The 20,482-nt window shown below is 36.1% G+C and overlaps 2 protein-coding genes across 6 annotated transcripts in view; one reads left to right on the forward strand and one right to left on the reverse strand.

The window, feature by feature from the left end:
• Positions 1-5,725, forward strand: part of LOC109535018 (prion-like-(Q/N-rich) domain-bearing protein 25) — a 7,108-nt gene extending 1,383 nt beyond the window's left edge. For both annotated transcript variants that reach the window (XM_019900830.2, XM_019900831.2), the window contains exons 3-6: positions 4,772-4,912; positions 4,966-5,226; positions 5,283-5,441; positions 5,494-5,725. In XM_019900830.2, coding sequence (XP_019756389.1) covers positions 4,772-4,912; positions 4,966-5,226; positions 5,283-5,441; positions 5,494-5,684 — 752 coding nt within the window. In that variant the 3' untranslated portion in view covers positions 5,685-5,725. The remainder of the gene's footprint in view (positions 1-4,771; positions 4,913-4,965; positions 5,227-5,282; positions 5,442-5,493) is intronic.
• Positions 5,726-6,232: 507 nt separating this feature from the next.
• LOC109535019 lies at positions 6,233-18,977 on the reverse strand. 4 transcript variants are annotated; one of them, XM_019900834.2, is made up of 5 exons: positions 18,776-18,977; positions 8,788-8,935; positions 7,580-7,705; positions 7,329-7,463; positions 6,233-6,694 (listed from the first exon to the last, which is right to left on the reverse strand). In XM_019900834.2, exons 2-5 carry the CDS (start codon positions 8,897-8,899, stop codon positions 6,609-6,611), a joined length of 459 nt encoding a protein of 152 aa, XP_019756393.1. In that variant the 5' UTR covers positions 8,900-8,935; positions 18,776-18,977; the 3' UTR covers positions 6,233-6,608. The 4 variants fall into 4 exon arrangements, with proteins under 4 accessions (XP_019756393.1, XP_019756392.1, XP_019756391.1 ...); XM_019900833.2 differs by lacking the exon at positions 18,776-18,977 and adding an exon at positions 18,239-18,762; XM_019900832.2 differs by lacking the exon at positions 18,776-18,977 and adding an exon at positions 13,010-13,106.
• Between the last annotated feature and the right edge of the window lie 1,505 nt (positions 18,978-20,482).

Below are 20,482 nucleotides of genomic sequence, written 5' to 3' on the forward strand. Positions count from 1 at the left end.
GGACCCAAATGGTTCCTTGATAAGATGATTTTGCGATGAGAATCGTAATATTTCTCACTTTTGCAACGATGCCAGTGTTTCCAGTTTCTTAAACTGTGTTTCAATAAACGCAGTTTGTGAAACGTACCGAAGCGCTGGTGAAAACGGTCCGTCGTTAAACGCGTTTAATGTCGGCGTTTAACATACACTTACTTTCGTCAAACTGCGTTTCGCTTGTTTCTGATGAAAATGGGCCTTACACAAAGTAGATGTTCAAAGAGACGTTTTATTTGCATCGACAACAAGCATTTTCAAAAGCGTAGTAATCGCGAACAAAATGATTGCTCTCAATTCACAACATTTCCCGATTAATTTTTGGTGTTTTGCAGTTGCGTTGGATATTGGCCTTAAAAAATCAGTTCATAAGATAAAAACATGTCAAAGCTTCATCGTATATTAACTTGCTCGCGGCTCTCATCCAATGGAAGCCTTCTATCGCGCATTTGGCTCCTCTTTTTCTACAACAAGGGAGCCTCAATAGTTCAGACGCGATACCAATTAGAGCATATTAAGTATACAAAGCAAATTTTTTTAAATCCTTAGAATCTTATTTAAATCGTTGTTAATTTCAAATTATGCAGAAACTGAAAATGTTCAGTCAACTGCACGACCTTCTCTAAAAACTCGTAAATTCCGATCCAGACCAAGTAGTACCTTGAATTTCGCACACCCTATGGAAGATAATCGGGTCTGCAAAATCTAAAAATTTTACTTAAATAGTGGCATAACTCAGTATTTTTGCAACCGTTTGAATGATGGACCTAAAATGCAAATTTTAACTCAATCGCACGCGCATCGTTGAAAATTCGTAACTTCCGATCCACCGCAAGTAGAAACCAGAGACAAGAAATAATATCCCTTGGCTCTGGTAGAAACTACTTATAGAAGAAACGGGCGGCTCAAACGAGTGAGAATTTTACTAGCATCCTAAATCGTTGTATGTTTTGACCGGTTCGTAAATGATGGGCCGAAAATGCAAATGACCTTCTTTGACAAAGTCTAACTTCTGAATTAAAGCGAGTAATGACTTGAAATTGGCAGATTTTATAGCAGAAACCTGCTCAAACTGGTCAAACTTTTCATAGAATGACAAAAAATTGAAGTTTTTTTTCGCCTTCTCAATAATGGCCCGAAAATGAAAAATTGACCCAACTGTTCGTTGCTCTTTGAAAAATCCTAACATTCGATCCGGATTAGGCAGTATCTTGAAATTCGCACATCCTATAGAACCAATTAGCAGCTCAAGTAGGCGGACATTTTACGTGAATACAAAAATATAGTGAATTTTTGCGCCCTGTAAGTTTAGGACCAAAACTGCAAGTATTCCACTTAAGTGCAAACTCTTCTCTGAAAACTTCTAACTTCCGATCCAGAGCGGGCAGTACCTCAAAATTTGTATATCTTTGAGAAGAAACTTGCTGCTCAAACCAGTCAAAATGTTAATTGAATTACAAGCAACCGTAATTTGTTGCACCCTGTGCATGATAAACCGAAAATTTAAATTTCACACAACTGCTCGGTCTTCTTTAAAAATTCTTAACTTTTGTTCGGGAGCTCGTAGACTCTTTAAATTTGTCCGCACTAGAGAAAAAACTTGCAGCTTTACTTCGTCAAAATTTCATTCGAATCCCAGGGGATTGTGACTTTTGGCCGCCCTGTAAATGATGCACCGAAAATCAAAATGTTCAATCAACTCACAGTGTGTTTTAAACATCCACAACTTTCGATCTAGTGCAAATAGTAATTTAAAATTCCCACATCTCATAGAAGAAACTTGTGGCTCAAACCAGTCAAAACGTTGATCAAATCCCAAAAAGTTGTAATGTTTTCACCGACTTGAGAATGGTAGACCGAAAATAAAAACTCCACCCAACTGCACGCCCTTCTTTGGAAATTCCTAACTGTCGATTCATACCAGGTAGTAACTTAAAATTTGCACACCCTATAGAAAAAACTGGTCGCTCAAACCAGTCAAAAGTTTTCTCGAATACCAAACTATTGTGATTTTTTGCGCCCTGACAATTAAGGACCGTAAATTCAAGTTTTTACTCAACTGCACGATCTACTTCGAAAATTTCTAACTTCCGATCCAGAGCAGGTATTAACTTGAAATTTTTTACACACCCTATAGAAGAATTAAAGAACCTGGCGGATCACATTAGTCAAAATTTCACTTGATTCCCAAACGAAAATTATTTTTTAATCGTTTAGTCGATAGATCGAAAATGCAAATTTGCACTCAGCCGCACGTTTTTCGTTGAAAAATCCTAACTGTCGATCCAGATGTGGTAGTATCGTGAAATTCGCACATCCTGTAGACCAAACTGGCAGCTCAAGCAGGCGGACATTTTGCTTGAATACAAAAATATAGTGAATTTTTGCGCCCTGTATTGCCCATATTGTAAGTTTAGAACTCAGAACTAGAAACTGCAAGTTTTCACTTAAGTGCGAACTCTTCTTTGAAAACTTCTAACTTCCGATCCAGAGCGGGCAGTATCTCAAAATTTGTATATCTTATAGACGAAACTTGCTCAAACCAGTAAAAACGTTAATTGAATTATAAGCAACTGCAATTTTTGCGCCCTGTAAATGATGAACTGAAAATTAAAATTTCACCCAACTGCACGGTCTTCTTTAAAAATTCCTAATTTTTGTTCCGGAGCCCGTAGACTCTTTAAATTCGCCCACACTACAGAAAAACCTTGCAGCTTTACCAAGTCAGCATGTCATTCGAATCCCAGACGATTTTGACTTTTAGCCGCTCTGTGTATGATGGACCGAAAATGAAAATTTTCAATAAACTTCACGCCGTTCTTTGGAAATTACTGACTTTCGATTCAGAACAGGCAGTAACTTAAAAGTTGCACACCCTATAGAAGAAACTGGCCGCTCAAATCAGTCAAAAGTTTTCTCGAATACCACTCTATAGTGAATTTTTCCGCACTGCCAATTAAGGACCGAAAATGCAAGTTTTTACTCAACTGCACGCCCTTCTTCGAAAATTTCTAACTTTCGATGCAGAGCAGGTAGTAACTTGAAATTTGCACACCCGATAGAAGAATAGAAGAAACTGGCGGATCACATTAGTCAAAATTTCACTCGATTCCCAAAAGAAAATGCTTTTTGATCGTTTTGTCGATAAACCGCAAATGCAAATTTTCAATCAACCGCACGACCTTTGAAAATTCCTAACTTGCGATCAAGAGAAGGTAGTACCGTGGAATTCGCACGTGCAATAGCAGAAACTTGCGGATTATATCAGCCAAAAGTTGGCTCGAATCCCAACCTATTATGACTTTTGACCGCCCTGTGAATGATGACCCAAAAATGAAAATTCTGCTCAACTGCACTACAATTTCTAACTTTTGATCCAGAGCAGATAGTCTTAAAATTCGCACATCCGACAGAGGAAGCTAGCTGATCAACCCAGCTCGAATTTTACTCCAAAGACAAATGACAGTGATTTTTCCCGCCCTGTGAATGCTGGACCGATAATGAAAATTGAAAATGTATAGTCTCATCGCTCTTCATCTGAAAATTCCTAACTTTGAACTAGCTGCAGGTAGCCTATGAAAATTCTCACACTCTACAGAAGAAACTTGCGGCTCAAAACAGTCAAAATTTTACTCGAATCCCAAACGATTGTGACTTTTGGCCGCCCTTTGAACGATGGACCGAAACTGAAAATTTTCAACCAACTCACAGCGGGCTGTAAAAATCCACTACTTCCAATCGAGAGCAAATAGTAATGTAAAATTCGCACACCTTATAGACGAAACTTCTGGCTCAAAGTAGTCAAATTGTTACTGCAGTCTCAAATCAGCTTGATTTTTGGCCGCCTTGTAAATGATAGATCAAAAAAGAGAATTGTCCTGAACACTCAACTGCACACCTTTCTTCGAAATTTCCTAAGCTTCAATCCAGAGCAGACAGTATAACTTTCACAAGGAACAGAAAATCGCCTCTAGTAAACCTTCCCGGTATACTTTAGCTACGAGGGAGTTTGAGACAGTTTTCACCCAACGCCTGTTGCACACAGCAGATATTTCATTTGCATCCGAAGCAAACATCTTCAAAGGCGCAGGGGGCAAAGTGATTGATCCAATTTCACATTTCCCGACTAGTCTAGAAGAAGATTCACAACATAAAAACTTGTCAAAGTTTCCTCGTAAATTGATCTTGAACATTATTTATTTCAGACAAATTTTTTACAAATTTCTTACTGCTAACTTATCTACGAGTCTTAATTCTAACATCTTTAGAGTGTTTTACACTCTGTGAAAGCTGACATCACTGACTTAACCTACCTTAATCTACCTTAATCTACCTTAACCTACTGTGGGCACATTACCCCTAAGTTTAGACCTAAATCTAATACATCTTTTCTTGTTACCTAAACTAACTTACAGCTAGTCCTAGTCTACAATGCTAATTGACTAACCTAATTAGTACAATGGCCCTCTACCTTATTCTACTTAAACTTAAGCCTACTACAACCTCTCTTGCTTCCTAAATCTAACGTAAAGTAAACCTAATAACATTAAAACTTAAAAATCCTAAACTTAAAAGTCTAAAACCTAAATCGTAAATTGATTCCCTCGCGCCTCTAAGCCAATGGAAGTCGTCTAGCGCCCATCCGGCTCCGCCCTTTTTGCTACAAGGGCAGTCCAAATTGTTCAGCAGCGACAGCAGTCAGAGTTTATTCAGTTTGCCAATTAAAACTTCATTGCAGTGGCCACATGGGGTGAAGAATGCGAAATCAGTGCCCAATGCGTGGATAATTTAGGAGGTTTGGCCACATGCCAGAACACCTGTGGTTGCCAGGAGAAAACCTACCGGTACCCGTACGATGGAAGATGTTATCGAAGCGTTCGTAAGTACAAAATTAGCAGCTTTTAATCAGTGACTTGTATTATTCGAAATTAGTGCTAGACGACTTCTGTCGAACCGACGCCAACTGCATATTGGAAGATGGTACTTATGCCTTCTGTACTGATGGTCAATGCGAATGCAATATAGGATTGAGGCCTTCAGCGGACAGAAAACGTTGCGTGAATGTGAGGAACCTGGGCCAAAACTGCTCTGATGACTACCAATGCTCCTTTATTGGAAACAGTGTATGTCGCGAAATCTGCAGGTGCGCGGTGGGGTATGTGGTGAGCAGGAATGAAACCACCTGCTTAAAAGGTAACCTTTTGTTTAAAAACCTCCAATTCCTTGACAAATCGTTGTTTTTTTTTTAGCTGCCACCTACTTTTTCGACTCGTGCGAGGAAAACGCTCAGTGCTCAGAATTCCTGCGGGATGGCATTTGCAATAATGGGAACTGCACATGCGAAAGCGGGTACCATGGCTTTGAAACCAGATGCGTCCGAACCGCGCGAATCGGCCAGGCTTGCTCTGGTAAAACCCGCCTCTGAATGCTCAGAAAAGCGTGTAAAACTTGAATTTTCAGCCTCAGAACAATGCGTCCCATCCACTGAGCTGCTGTCAGTAGCCAACTGTACAGCGGGAGTGTGCCAATGCGCCCCTGGCGCCACTGATTCCAGTGGCCGCGTCGAGTGTTCAAATAATACCTCCAAAGTTAGAATAAGCTCGTTTTTATTTGCCCTTTGTATGCTTGTTTATAATTTATTTATTTTGTAATTGATATGTTTTGAATAAAATCAAGCACTTTAGCTACTTTAGCGCGGCCCAAAATGATTATACTGCAAACGAAGTGAATAATTCTTTGAGGTTTTGATGCAGTTTGTCCGAAATATTCTCTCTTCCAAGTGGATGCGCGGCGTTTGCCATGGAGATAAGGCAAGAAGCACCGGCCAAAACAAACTGCACCACTAACTAGCCTTTTGAATTTTTCCATAATTTGGTGCTTGAAACACCCATTTGGTAGTGGCGAATGTTGGCAATAAAATAGTTTGGTTGAAGGAGAAATGGGCATTTGCGTAGGTAGGCCAGGAACAATAATCTGATAAATTTTCCTTCTAGAAAGTTCCACCTCTCGTCTCTAAGGAGACTGATTGAAATTACTTCTTTCCAGTGAGTTCATTCAATTTTTTTATCTTCTCTCCTCCCATTCTGATTTCCTTCGCATTTCTGTTCACATATTCATTGTACTTGTGTGCTTTGGGTGCCCCTATTTTCTGCTGTCATTAGGAACTTAAAGGTGCTTACGAAAGAAAACAATAAAAAAATCAATGGCAAACGTTTATATAAAAAACTAAATATGATTATTTAATCGCAACAACAATCATTGCTTGTAAGTACACGTTTCACAACTTTGGTATTCAAAAATCAACATTAATTCGCTATCACATTGCCAACAGCTACCCTCAATACAGCAAATATCAGTAATTCTAATACTGAAAGTCTTCATGACACTAGAAAATATGGCTCGATAATACTAAAACACATATACAGTTTTTACATACGAACAAACACTGTGTAACCATAAAATGGCACTTGGAAGTGTAAACGCCTGAAACTATTTAACACTTACAAATGTATGTTACATCAAACTGAACGAATTCTATATACAAAATCAACAACATTACGAAAAGTGAGCATGACTTAAGTGTTTAAGTAGGAAAGTGTCAAAAGTGAGGGCAAAAGCAGAAGGAAAATAGTCGGCAAATGGGGCACATTTGACGAAGCATCTGAAAAACAATGAAAAAAATATAAAGTAACAGACGAAAAAGTTCTACAGGGCCAAGGCGGGTTAATGGTTTCAAAAGCCTTTTGTTGGGTATTTTGTCTTTTAAGACAAGATAAAAATTTCGCACGTCTAAATTTTTCTTAATCACTTTAATATTAATTAATCGTTAGAAAGCACAAATTTATTTCATTATTCCCAAGTTTCTGCTTCTCAAAGAACCATCAGCAAACAACGTAAAATTAAAATAAGGAGTGCACGAAGTCTTATTAAGTCAAAGTAAAAAAATGGCAATTTGCAAAAAACGAAACCTCAAAGCGGTTTTGTATAGATTTATATGCATTCAGCCTTGTTAAACGGTTTATTATTTACTTTATTTTATGTATTTTTTGAGAAGGAACGACAAGGTGGAACGCCATTGGAGTTTTTCTCTAAATGAGCCTTCGAATACCCTCTTGGTGATGCGCCCTTGATTACCTTTTGATAAATAATTAATTCTTTATTGCGCAATAAGAGCACTTTTTATCAATTTCTAATAGAAGACGTGCGTTTCTAATCTAATAGAATTCGTTTTAACAAGACAATAATTTGTGCCCAGCAAGAAATAATTTTTTTGCATCAAAACCTTCTCTGCTTACCTACGCAAGACATCAAATCCTCGCTGGGAATGAAATTGTCCTCTTCCCTGCATTTGCAAACCTCCCAACCCTCTCTTCCTGTACAGTATGCGCCTTCTATGCAATGGCTGTCATAAATGCATCTCGATCCTACAACTGCGTAAAAATACATTAATATACATATGAATTACTGTTAATTCTGTTCTTATCACCACTTTCAGAGGGTCTTAATAAACTGTATTTGACACACTCAGAAGTTACCAGACACTTACCTCCAATGCATTTGGTTCTTTTCTCATTGACCACGTAGCCAAAACCACATTGGCACGTTCTGTTCCTGGCACATAAATAGCCGATCTGATAGCATTGTTTCACGTGAAAACAGTCTCCATTCAATTCTGGAATTAAATAAAAAATTAATATTTTTATCTTTCCTGGGTCTCAGTCAAAGTGTGAAGTAAAAATTTTGAAACATCGTTTATTTCATTACGTTTCGGCGACACAACAGCGCAATCATCAGATTTTAAATTTACACAAACTACAAACACCAATTCACAATTAAAACATGTTGTATAAAAACTATAATTTATAGTGTTAAAACATTCATCAGTTTTTGAGGAAAAAAATCCTTCCTTTTGGGAGAGCAAAACACTGGAAAAACTTACCTCATGATTGGTAAAAATAAACGTTCTTTTAGGTCTTTGTCTTCTTGAAACCTTAAATTTGTCTGAAGTATTTTCTACAATAGCAGAAATGTATAAAATAATTAGATACAAACAATGTAGAAAATAATTCAGACAAATTTAAGGTTTCAAGAAGGCAAAGACCTAAAAAAAACGTTGATTTTTACCAATCATGAGGTAAGCTTTTCCAGTGTTCTGCTCTCCCAAAGAGAAACAATTGTTTTTCCCTCAAAAAACTGATGAATGTTTTAACACTATAAATTATAGTTTTTATAAAACATGTTTTAATTGTGAATTGGTGTTTGTAGTGTGTGTGTAAATTTTAAATCTGATGATGGCGCTGTTGTCTCGCTTCATCCAGCAAATATTCAGCTTATCAACGTTTTTCCAGCTCTGAACATATTTTTTCTACTATCTATATGCCCCCTGTATGGGAATGTGTGATTATTCGTAGTACAATCGACCAGATGCCTGCACTGGTTCCAGGTAATAAATTGCAACTAAACGTGGTTTTACTCGGAAGTCACTACACGAAGTTAATAAATTATTTATCAATCGCCATTGTCCCGTAGAAAAATGGTGGATCAAACAACCAATAATGTATTAAATTTACCCGAAATAACCATATGCAATTGGCCTGGTTTCCGATAGCACCAGCGTAACACACTTCCGTTTTTATAAGAACAAATGTAGCGTGAAGGTACAATGTAAACAAGACGATTGTCGGCTTGATCGGGCACGTTTTCACACCAATTTGCCATTATCGCGAAAAAAAAACATAAACAGAACCAACGAACCTTGTCTTCTTTCGGCCAGAACCATTGTGGTACAGCAGCCTACGATCGCTAGACCGACCAGTGCGAAGAAACCGACACGTTCCATGACTGAATCGCGTACCTTTTCTTCCATATGACCGAGGAACTGGTTCTCCTTGTGGGTACCTCTCTAGAAAGAACAAACCTAAATTAATTACACCGCCTAAATGCTTTCTATGCTAAAAATGAGCGAATTCAGCAACTGAATGGCTTTGGTGCATAGATAAGAGCGTTCGGAGGAACTTTTGTGGTATTGAGTCATAGATTTAGCCCAGATACTTTAATGCCTCCTACATTTCCGCTTGCTTGACTAACAATGATGAGTGTGTTTCGAACAAAGCGTCTTGTTCAAAGAACCATAAAGTACCTACCTGCAGTCTAATGAGTTTCGGTCCAAGTAAGAAAAATTGAAAATTATCTTTCTGAGTAATTTTTTTTTAGCTTCCACCCTTAAATCTTTAAACCAACCTTTTGGGTTCCGCTATAAAAACTCCTGTATTGATTAGATTGACTCTGATCATTTTTTTAGCTTCCGATGGGCTTAAATAATTAAATTATATTAAGCCATATTTAATGAAACATCCTGTGGCTACTGATGAGTTTTGAGTAAATCACGACTCATTAATTTTGATCACTTTGCCCAGTGAATGTATTTGAATTCACTCTAGGGAAAACCCTTGCAGATACAGAGTGTGGCAACAAAGGAGGGTTCATTGATATCGTTTTCTTGAGTTAGTTTGGGATTCTAATCGGGCAAGTTTACGAAACATAAATTATTTGATGAACGAATTGTAAAAGCGCCATTACTAAACGGTAGTCGCAGGCGTTTGTGCAAACATTTCCCTAAAATCAAACAAAAATCCGAGCGTTTATACATTTTACGAAGTCCGAGTAAATTCCTCGTTTTCCAGCGGAGCAATCAGATTTTTTGTACCTAAAGCCGTTTTTGAGAAATTTATTATTGAAGCAAATTTACAAAAGATTCCATGCAACTGGGAGCGGATACAATTGCCAAAATTCGACGTATATTGCGATTTAGTTGAAATTTGTTGTCACTTGTAAAGAAGATTTTGCCGTATTTATTAGTGCAACAAGCGTCTTTCCAACTGGATGTATTTTCGAGAAATAAATAATTGAAAATTATCCTGGAAAACGTTTGCTACTAAGTGAGCTCATGTAGTCTTCGGTAAAAATTCGTATCAAATCAGCTGAAAGGCAAATCAGATCGACATTTTTAGCTCTTATAGACCAAAGTATCTGCTTTCTAGTGGCATAACAAGCTCCTTTCTAATCAAGCAAATTTTCGACAAACTGCAGTTTTTCGCAATTTTTCCAAAAATCAGTAAAAAATCCGAAAGCTTTCCCGTTTTTCGAGCTGATAGCGAACAGTACATTTTTTCAGTGTTCACTTTTGTACCTAAAGCTGTTTTTGCGAAATTTATTATCGAACCCAAGCTTTTGAACTGTTGTTAGCTAATAATTCATGCAATTGGGGAATATATATTTGCCCAAAATCGACAATTTGTGCTATCTTATTTAAATTTCCGACACTTAAAGAGAATAATTTGCTCTATCAAGAAGAGTAGCAAGCGTCATCCGCGCTGAATAGATTTTCCCGAAATAAATAATTGAAGATCCAGTGGTGTAACTTTTGTTCCTAAAGCGGTTTTTGAGAAATTTATTATCAAAGACAACTTTTCGAAATACTGTTAGCTAACAACTCATGCACTTGAGATTGTTTAATTTCGCCAGAAATCGATAAATAGTGCAATTTAATACAAATTTGAAACTCTTGAAAACAATTTGCCCTATTTAGACGCGTAACAAGTCTTTCTTTGCTGTATAGCTTTTCAAGAAATAAATAATTGAATATCATTCTGGAACGTGTCCTGCTATTGAGCAGATCATGTAGTTTTCTCAGTAGAAATTCGCATAAAATCAGCTAAAAGATAGATGCGCTTTATATTTTTAGCCTTTATAGACCAAAGTATTCGCTGCCCAGTGGCATAACAAGCATCTTTCCAGTCGGGCAAATTTTGAAAAAAATCGTTATTAAGGAACGTTTCCAAAGCGCCATTACTAAACGGTGGTTTCAGTCGTTCGTGCAAAAAAAATCCAAAAATCACTACAAAATCCAAACTCTCTCACACTTTTCGAGCTCATAGAGAAACGTACATTTTTCCAGTGGCGTAACAAGCGTTTTTGCTACTAAATCGGTCTTTGAGAAATGGATTATCGACGACGAATTTTGGAACACTTCTTAACGTTGTCTAAGTTGTTGTATTAGTCTAAAAATCGACAAATAATGCGATTTGATTGAAATTTCAGGCAGTTATGGAGAAGGCTTTGCCTATCGAGCAGTGTAATAAGCGTTTTTACAACCCCGCTCGAAAGTTTTTCGATCTTATGCACCAACGTATCCTCTTTCCAGTGGTTGTTACTAGGGCTAGTATTGAAGTATTCAAATATTCAAAAAGCGAATAATTATGTCTAGTCATAACTCGAATATTCGGATACTCGAATAAACGAACATCATCAAACTCACAAGGTGCAAATATCTTTATATGCACTTTGGATACTTTTATAAAATAAATTATTCATATTCTTCAAGCATTTAAACAAATACCCATATATTTACGAGAAAATTAAATAAATCATTTACCCTCCTGCAAATGAATATAAAATTACGTGTCTGTGATTTGGTAATTCGCGTCATCAACTTTTGCGCGGTGTTACAATTAATGTGTCGGCAAAGGCACTTTTTATCCGTTGCGGCTAGTTGCCAAAACTGATGATAACGATTTTCTTCTTGGAAAACGGTGAACGGAAAACGAATACTCGAATATTCGTTGGATATTCGAGTATTCGAATAATTTTACTATTGGAATAAACCCATTAAACGAGTATTCGAATTTCAGATTTTTTAAAATTCCGAGCACTAGTTCTTACACCACTGGAAAGAGGATGGAAAGAGACAGCTTTCTTAACGGGAAAATTCTCAAAAAATCGTTATTTTAAGTAAATTTTAAATTATTAAAAAACCGTTACTAAACGGCAGGCGCAGTCGTTTGTGCACAAAGTCCCCGAAAAGCAGTAAAAAATCGGAAGGGTTTTATGCTTTCCCAACTGATAGAAAAAAGTACATTCTTTCCAGTTTTGTCCAGCATTTTTGTACTTAATACAGTGTTCGACAAATACAAATACAAATAAAATACAAATAATTGCAAATCGTTCTGAAACGCGTTTTGCTGTGAGAGTTTGAGATTTGAGAATTGAGAGGCTATTGAGCGTCTTCTGTGTAGAAATTGGCATAAAATCAGCTAAAAGAGAAATGCGGTTGAAATTTTTAGCTCTTATAGTCCAAAATAGCCGCTTTCCAGTGCCATAACAGACCCCATCCTAGTCGATCACTTTTTCGGCAAAATTATTATTTAAACAACGATTCCGGAGCGCCATTACTAAACGGCAGTCGCAGTTTGTGTAAAGTATAACTAAGAACCCATGCATTTAGGGGCGTGTACATTTGCCAAAAATCTACAAATAGGGCGAGTTTATTGAAATTCCATGCACGTGCAGAGCAAAAATTCCTCTATTTAGCACTGCCACAAGCTTCTTTCTAACTAGAGTTTCGAAAACTAAATAATCGCAAAATCCATTAAATTAAGCACATTTATCGATACGATAATACGATTATTTTTGCTATCAGCTACTTAACTTCCTATCTAGTACTTAAATCGATATTTAGTTATCTTTAATTACCTTAATGAGGGCTAGTTTTCCTTGCAGATAGAGTCAAGGTTGCCTCATTGATAACGCTTTCTTTAAATAGGGCTAATATTTACTACTAGTGTCATAAATGTCATTGTTAATGACATACGGGTAATAAAACTGTCAAAATTTTGATAATTTTGAAGTATGCTCTGATAAATTTGGACATTTTTGACAAAAATAATGCCTTAAAGTGACATTTTTCTGTAAAAGGTTAAAAATTCCGTCAAAACCAAAAATGTTAATCGGGCAGCAAACGGGAAAAAAAGCCTTTAGCATATGAAATAAGGCCCAACTTGTATTGGAGCCCAACTGAATCGAACAAACATCACAAAAAAGCGCAGTATTTTCTATTGAAAGCCTAATGGGATGAAAATGAAGCCAAACCGTCGCAATTTTGCACTCTTTAAAGTTGAAAATTCAACAATGTACATACCTAAAATGTATCTTAAACAGCCAAAGATAAGACACGGGTTTCACAAACACTCTGCTTGAATGCGACGCATTTACTAACTTTCTTTACATTCGACTGACTGGCGAAATGCATCGAGGGCAGGGGATTAGGGCGAAACGTGCACGTGCTTTCGGACCCTTTTCTCAAATACCAGGTACATTGCGAAAGTATAACGGCCTGAATACCAAGGGTCATTTTCCTTGACAATAAACACAATTTTTTTCCAAACACCTTTTGACATCTCATAGATGGCTGGTTCTTAATACTCACTTGCAAATGCATATAGAGCATAGGTTTTAAGGATTAACGGAATATTGACAGTGACACCAAGCCCATAAAATCGCTGATGTTCAAATCAAAAATTTTAAGTTACAGGATGGAAAAATGCTATTAAAACTCCATTATTCATTTGGTCAGTTATGTTTCAGATACGAGGAAATTTATTGCGGAAGCGAGAACTTTATTTGTCTCCTTAAAGCAAACATTGCTAAGGTTTCAGTCTGCTGTCGACTCACTAAGTTTGTTACAATCAAACATTCACAATGACGATCAAAAAAATATTTAAAAACCAGTTTTATATTCACGTTTGGCAACTAAGCGAGACTGACTCAACTGGTCGACTATGTTTCAAATACCAGGGCTTCATGTTGAAATCCGAACCTTAAGCTTAATATTAAGCTCACGTTGAATGAACTGAAGTTGCATAAACTCTCCTATAAAATTGCTTCGCTTTGACTAATCTAACCAACTTTCTACTCACTGTTTCCTCTGGGTTCTACGAATGAAGCACCTAATAAATCAAGCAAAAACCGTCTCGATCACATCCAAGAGAAGCAAAGGAAGGAAATGAAATGGATCAGTCAAGAGCTTTTAACCATTTCTATAGCGGGGTTACTACAAAAGCTCTTTTAGCCAGAACAGAATGCAAGGTATTTTTGGTAGAACAAGAGAGTTCAACGAGCTACCTACCCCCTTTTTGTGTGTGATTGGGAGGTTTTGCAGCCAAAGCGTTAAAGCCTTTAACGGGACTGTAGACGAATTTCCAATAGTGATAGGGACAATGAAAATATACAAATATTTGCCAAGCAGTGCCGATTTTTGCTGCAAAACCGAAAGTTGTGGTTGACAATATTTGCTGGTTTCGTCAGATAAAAAACTTTTTTATCACTTCGCAAATTTCACGCGCTTAAAACTATGAAATGCCCTGTAAAAGCTGTGGGAATAGTCTAATTTGGAACATATTGGCCATTAACCGATTGATTAGGTTGCGATTAAAGTATATCGCAACTTTTGTGTGATTGACGTCTTTTGTTCCTTTTTCCAGTTCCCTTGGCATTTTCGCCGATTTCTATGGAAAATAAATGTTTTATACACGCTGGTGCTAGCTAATGGCTGTCGAAAAGGTCATTGATGGCTATGGCTTCTTTATAACGCTCTGATAAGGACAAGCAAACCCGATATTTCATAATGCTCCAGAATTTTATCTTTCTTTTGAGACCGATATTTGCTAAGCTGGAAAAACTGAGCATTTTGTGCGATTTATGTGAAACTGCCAGTGTCTTGAGAGCCAAGTATCTCCTATAGATGGTGAAAATTTGAAGTGGTTGTTTGCTTTAACTTGGAAGGTGCGAATTTTTAAAGGCGGGAACGCAGTTGATTAGAGGGATCGAATTTGAGACCCACATTTTCATTTTTTTAGCGCCAATTGTCTTTATAAAGATGAAACTTGTAAATCGCTTCTCGCTTTAGGTTGAAAATGGAAAATTTGTAAGGAGAGAACCCAGGTGGTTGTGATAAGTGCTAAGCCGAGTTAATCAGGATTTGGTGCGATTTATATGAAACTTTCAGCATATTTAGGTGTATTCGAAAGAAAAAGAAAATAATTATAATTCACTTTCAGGTTGCTAATGGCTTTAGATTAAAAGATGTAAATTTTTAAACGAGATAACGATGGGTGAAACTTTCCATTTTGAGGCCGATTTTCTAATCCGGCCAAGATTTTCAGTGACAAACAAACTTCTTCTCTATCATTAGTCAAGTATCTTCTAAAAAAGTTGAAACTTTCAAGTCGCTACTTACTTGAGGTGAAAAGTTGTGAATTTTCAGAGACGAGAACCCAGATGGACAAGAAACATCAATTTTAAGACTGATAACTCCTAAGCTTGAAAAAACTTAGGATTTTATGCGATTTATTCGAAACCTTCCACATCTTCAGAGTCACGTGTCGTCTAACGATGGAAAAAATTTCGTGTCGTTATTTGCTTCAGATCAAAAGTTGCGAATTTTTAAAAGAAGTAAACCAGTTGTGGAATCATCCATTTTCAACCCGATATTTACTAAGCTGCAAATAATCAGCGTTTTGCGCGAATAATATGAAACTTTCAGCGTCTTTAGACTCAAGTGGCTGCTAAATAAACTGAAACTGTAAAGTCGTTACTTGCTTTTGACTAAAAGATGCCAATTTCTAAAAGAGAGAACGCATTTGGTTAAAAACTTTCATTTTTGGACCGATATTTGCTAAGCTGGAAAAAATCAGGATTTCGAGGGATTTACATCAAACTTCTAGCATCTTTAAAGTCAAGTGTCGTATATACAGACTGAATTTTGGAAATGGCTACTTGGCAAGATTAAAAGAAGTGAATTTTTAAAGAGATCCTAGTTGGGTGAAGACGTTTACTAAGCTGAAAATAATCAGAATTGTGTACAATTTATTTGAAACTTTTAGCATCTTTTGAGTCAAGCGTGCTTTAAAAATTATGAAACTTTCAAGTTGCTACTTTCTGCAGATTAAAACTTGCGAATTTTTAAAAGAGAATTCCCAGTTGGGTGAAGACATCCGATATTTACTCAACTGGATCAATTAGATCGTTTTGTACGAATTAAATAAAACTTTCGGCGTGTTTATAGTAAAGTGTAGGCTACAGAAACTGAAACTTTCATGCCCTTTTTGCTTTAGGTTAAGCGATGCGAATTTTAAAAATAGAGGACGCATTTGCGTAAAAACTTTTGGTTTAAAACCTGTATTTACTAAACTAGCAAAAATAAGAATTCTGATTTTTTTATATCAAACTTTCAGTAGCTTCTGGGTCTTCTGAAGATGTGAAAACCTTCAATTCGCTACTTGCTTCACATTAAAAGTTGCGAATTTTGCAAGGAGAGAGCACAGTTGGCTGAAAACATCAATTTTGAGACCTATATTTGCTAAAGTTGGAATAATCAGAATTTTGTGCTATTTATATGAAACTTTCAGGATCTTTAGAGACGAATGCCGTCTAAAGAATCTGAAACTTCCAAGTCGATACTTGCTTCAGATTAAAAGTTGCGAATTTTTAAAGGAGAGTCCTCGTTTGGGTGAAAACGTCTATTTTGAGACCGATATTTACTATACAAGAATTAATAACGATTTTTGGCGATTTATATGAAATTTTCAGCATCTTTAAAATCGAGTGTCTTCTAACGAAGCAGAAACTTTCAAGTGGCTACTTTCTTTAGATTAAAAGATACGAATTTTTCAAGCAGAGGACGCCGTCAGGTAAAAACTTCAATTTTGAGACTGATATTACTAACCTGGCAAACATCGGGACGGTGGGCGATTTACATGAAACTTTCAACAACTTTAGAGTGCAATGTCTTCTAAAGAAGATGTATAAATGAATATAATAGAAAATTTATTCACAAAAAAAACACGTATTTCTTGAAGAGTCTGAAAGCCGATGACACGAATATATAATATAATGAAAATATAGCTTGAAAGCCAAAAAAGTGATAGAAAAAGCAACTACAGACCAAACATTCAAAATCAAAGTTTTTGCAAAGAAACTACTGAAAAGAAAGCGTCAAAAGGTTTTTTCAAGCGAATTTACATTTTAAACCGTAAACGTAAATTTGCGCAATAAATTGATAGAATGAATTTACGGGCGGTGGGTAAGTGGAAGTAGGAAGGGCCATAAATACATAAATAAATAAAGCTAAAGGAACTGTTAAAGGCGTGGCGTCACAATTCGTCAAGGGTTTTTATTGGTTCAAATTGGTGCGTAACATTCGCTGCTGATTTGCTTACGTAAATGTAACTTGTTTCTTTTTAACACAGGCATTTGCGAGCTACTTTGACCCACTCACATGCTTGTTTTGTTATTCAACATTTAGTAAAAGTAGGAGGAAAACCAACTATGCAATTTTGAAAAAGAGCAATTTCAAAACAAAAGCAAAAGCAAAACAAAAAAATTCTTATTTTTCTATGGTTGAAAACATCGAATGTTAAAACAGAGGGAATTAATAAATAATATATCAACAAATTAATGAAAAATCTTCGACTTCAACCTAACTAAAAACTAAACCTTCGACTAAACCATCAACATTTTGAAAAATTAAAAAATGGATAATATTTTATTTTATACATTTTCAAGCTTCAAAATCTGCAAAATGTTAAACAGAAAATACAATAAACTCCGAAAGCAAATTTTATACGTTCCAGCTGGCTTTACTGTCGAAGAACGAGTGAGAGAAGGCAGACTCATAAATGTGCGTATTAGAAAAAGAAAAAATACAGCAGATACCACGAAAAAAAGTGCTAGAAATGCGACGCCGCGATTGGTGGGGATATAAACTCTCTTTTAATTGATCACGATCGATGTGAATAATAAATAAAGCCCCGCCTCAAATGAAGATTTGCTTAGAAAATCTAACGGACTTTGCTTATTTGTATTACTTCCAAGCAGCAATTTTTTTTATTATTCTCATTTTAAATGCCTTACTGTTCAATTATTGTTGAATAATTAATTTCAGTTTATATTTTTAAAGAGCTGTTTCCAAATTTTAATCGACTTTGAACCATTAATCCAATCTGTTTTCCTGTTTTTCTTCATTTCCCTCAATCTGCTGATGTTTAAATTCCATTTTAATCTAAAGTGAGGAAGCTGAGTGAACGAATGATAAATTATGTTAACCCGGTGAGCGTATAATAATTAATATGTGGCAGGAAGTGACGATAACTAAATAATTTCAATATTATTATAGATGTAAGAAGATACAAGACGATTCAGTTTTTCATAACCGAATTCTGAACTGAATAAGTGGGTAGATTTCCTGCATCATCCTACTAGTGAATCCCAAGTTAATGACTAAAAAACCTACGTGCTTCTATCAATGGCGGTTAACTGGCAAACTATTCATAGAAAGCGTGTTTAAAATGAGGCAAAGGGCACTAATTACCTTTGTTTCAATTTGCGGAAGCTTTGTATCGGCTTCCAACAATTTGGCCTCCAAAGCACATTAAAAATTCCTGCTGAACTCACTGAACCAATGACACCTTCCTCATTAACTGCAACACATTTACTCGCAAAAAACCATTTATTTTAACGCAATAGTTTCGTTTAATTGCCTGATACCCCCGGCACTGCTATTTGATGAATAGTCATTTCACATGTAATTATGTATGGTTTTGCACTTTTATCTTGTTAAGGATCATGTTCCGTTCATATATGCGCTTGAGGTCTGGTGGAACATTCTTTCAGGCTCGAAAACAGTAGCTGGTTGTCTTTGCTACAAGGTCAATCGTACTGAATGTTTTAACACACTTTTATCTTCAGGAATGGTATTGACTCGCCACGGTACGGAAACTAGGTGAATTTCCACTTCTTTCGCTTTGTTTTAAATATTTCGCCCCCAAAAAATAGGTAAAACTTCTTGAACACTGGATCTGTGTGCAATTGTCACTGTTAGTAAAAAAAACTAAGTTTTTGGTCTTACCACTCAGTATGCCTGGTAAATCCTCAAATTACTGCTATTCCTCGTGTACTGTAAACATTCGAGCTGAACTTACACGGAAAAAAACTTTACATATTCGGTTTCGTTTCACTGGAAACAGATGGGTGTTCTGTATTTTGCCTATTTGCATGCCAGCACCACTATGGGTTAATACTGGCGGTGCGTCGTTACGAAAGTGTGTTACAAGACTATGATGGTGTTAATTAGCATATTTTAGTATAATGAGTTTGCTCTACGAGGAACTGTTCAGAAATACTTCATGCAATGATTTAACCGTTTATTGACTCGATTCGAAAAGCTTCCAAAGTATCTAATCGGGTTTTAGTGGGAAATTAATGCGCTTTTAATGGCATAGGCAACCGCTCCGTTTTATTGCCTAAGCTATTTTGGAAGAAACCGAATATTCTAATGACTTTCAGTTCAAAATCGTGAGCATTAACATGTACAGAGTGTAAATAAGTGAATGAAAAGTAAATGAAATCCGTTCATGTTTAATTGGCAAGATGCGAACGCCAGAACGAAATTAGGTGAAATCAGTATTCAATTTTCAACACCTTGGTCTTTGAAAACGCATTGTTTCTTAATTGTTTTGGAATTTGCAGTTAAAGTGCGTTTATCTGTACCTACTTGTGTTTAGGTGACCTTTTCAGTTTGTTTTCCACAGTTAAAACTGTAATTGTGGCACCGCGAAGAATTCTGGCAGGTTTGAGAACAAAATCACATTAAAATATCAGCAAGAGTTTAGACTAACTAAAAAATAAATTTGATATAATGCAACTAGTACATTTTACACTGAACATAATGGAGAATGCGCCCGAAATTTATTCATATTCCTAGAAAAATTTTCCGATTTTATTCCAGATATGATAGTGAATGCACTGCTTGAACATTCACCAAGGCGTCGAAAATTTATTACGTACACGAACAATGGACGTTGTTGGTTTGCGTATATCGCAAGAATCCCGAGATCGGTTGTGCTTCATTAGATTACTGCGCTTGATAGAGATAAACGCAAATAAACTAATCAAAAGTCTCGGAGAAGACTTTTCAGTTCATTAATTACAGCAAATTGGCCAATAAATCAGCTTTGAAATGAGCCGCTTCCAATGTCTGATGACTATATTCCACCCACAAAGCGATTTGTGATTCAGAAAAAGTGTTTCTTTGCGGCAGTGAAAACTGCAATTTTTTCGTCTATTCGCAACTGCATTTCCATTTTGTTGAAAGTATTTTTTTAAATTTTTCTTCCAAACCAAACCAAATGGTGTACAAAAGCTGAAAGTGCAATAATTCCTCCATTAGGAACAATAATTGGCAATTCAATAAGTGATTTCTGCATTTTTTAAGAATTTTTTGAGTTGTTTTGCGGTTACTGCTATAAAAGGTATTTTTCGAGAATTTATAACAGGCAATCCAAGATATTAAAACGTTTTGTTTTGTCGCAATAGAAAGTTAAATTTTTCTGCTATTAGAAATTCTCCTTTCAACAGCAAAATTGGACAGTTTTATATGTTTTTTTTAATTCGAGGCTTAAAAGTGCTATTTGCGTCCAGCAGTTTCTAAAACTCATTTTTGAAAACTTCCTTGCAAAAAATACTTTGTTGCCAATAAATTTTCATGTGCAGATCTTGAAAGTGCAACAGGTGAAGGGACAATCATTAGCAATTTAAAAAAATGTTAAGTATTTTT

The sequence above is a fragment of the Dendroctonus ponderosae genome, unplaced genomic scaffold (genome assembly GCF_020466585.1).
Source record: "Dendroctonus ponderosae isolate FM_Combo_2020 unplaced genomic scaffold, Dpon_F_20191213v2 Dpon_F_20191213_1, whole genome shotgun sequence".
Lineage (NCBI taxonomy): Eukaryota > Metazoa > Arthropoda > Insecta > Coleoptera > Curculionidae > Dendroctonus > Dendroctonus ponderosae.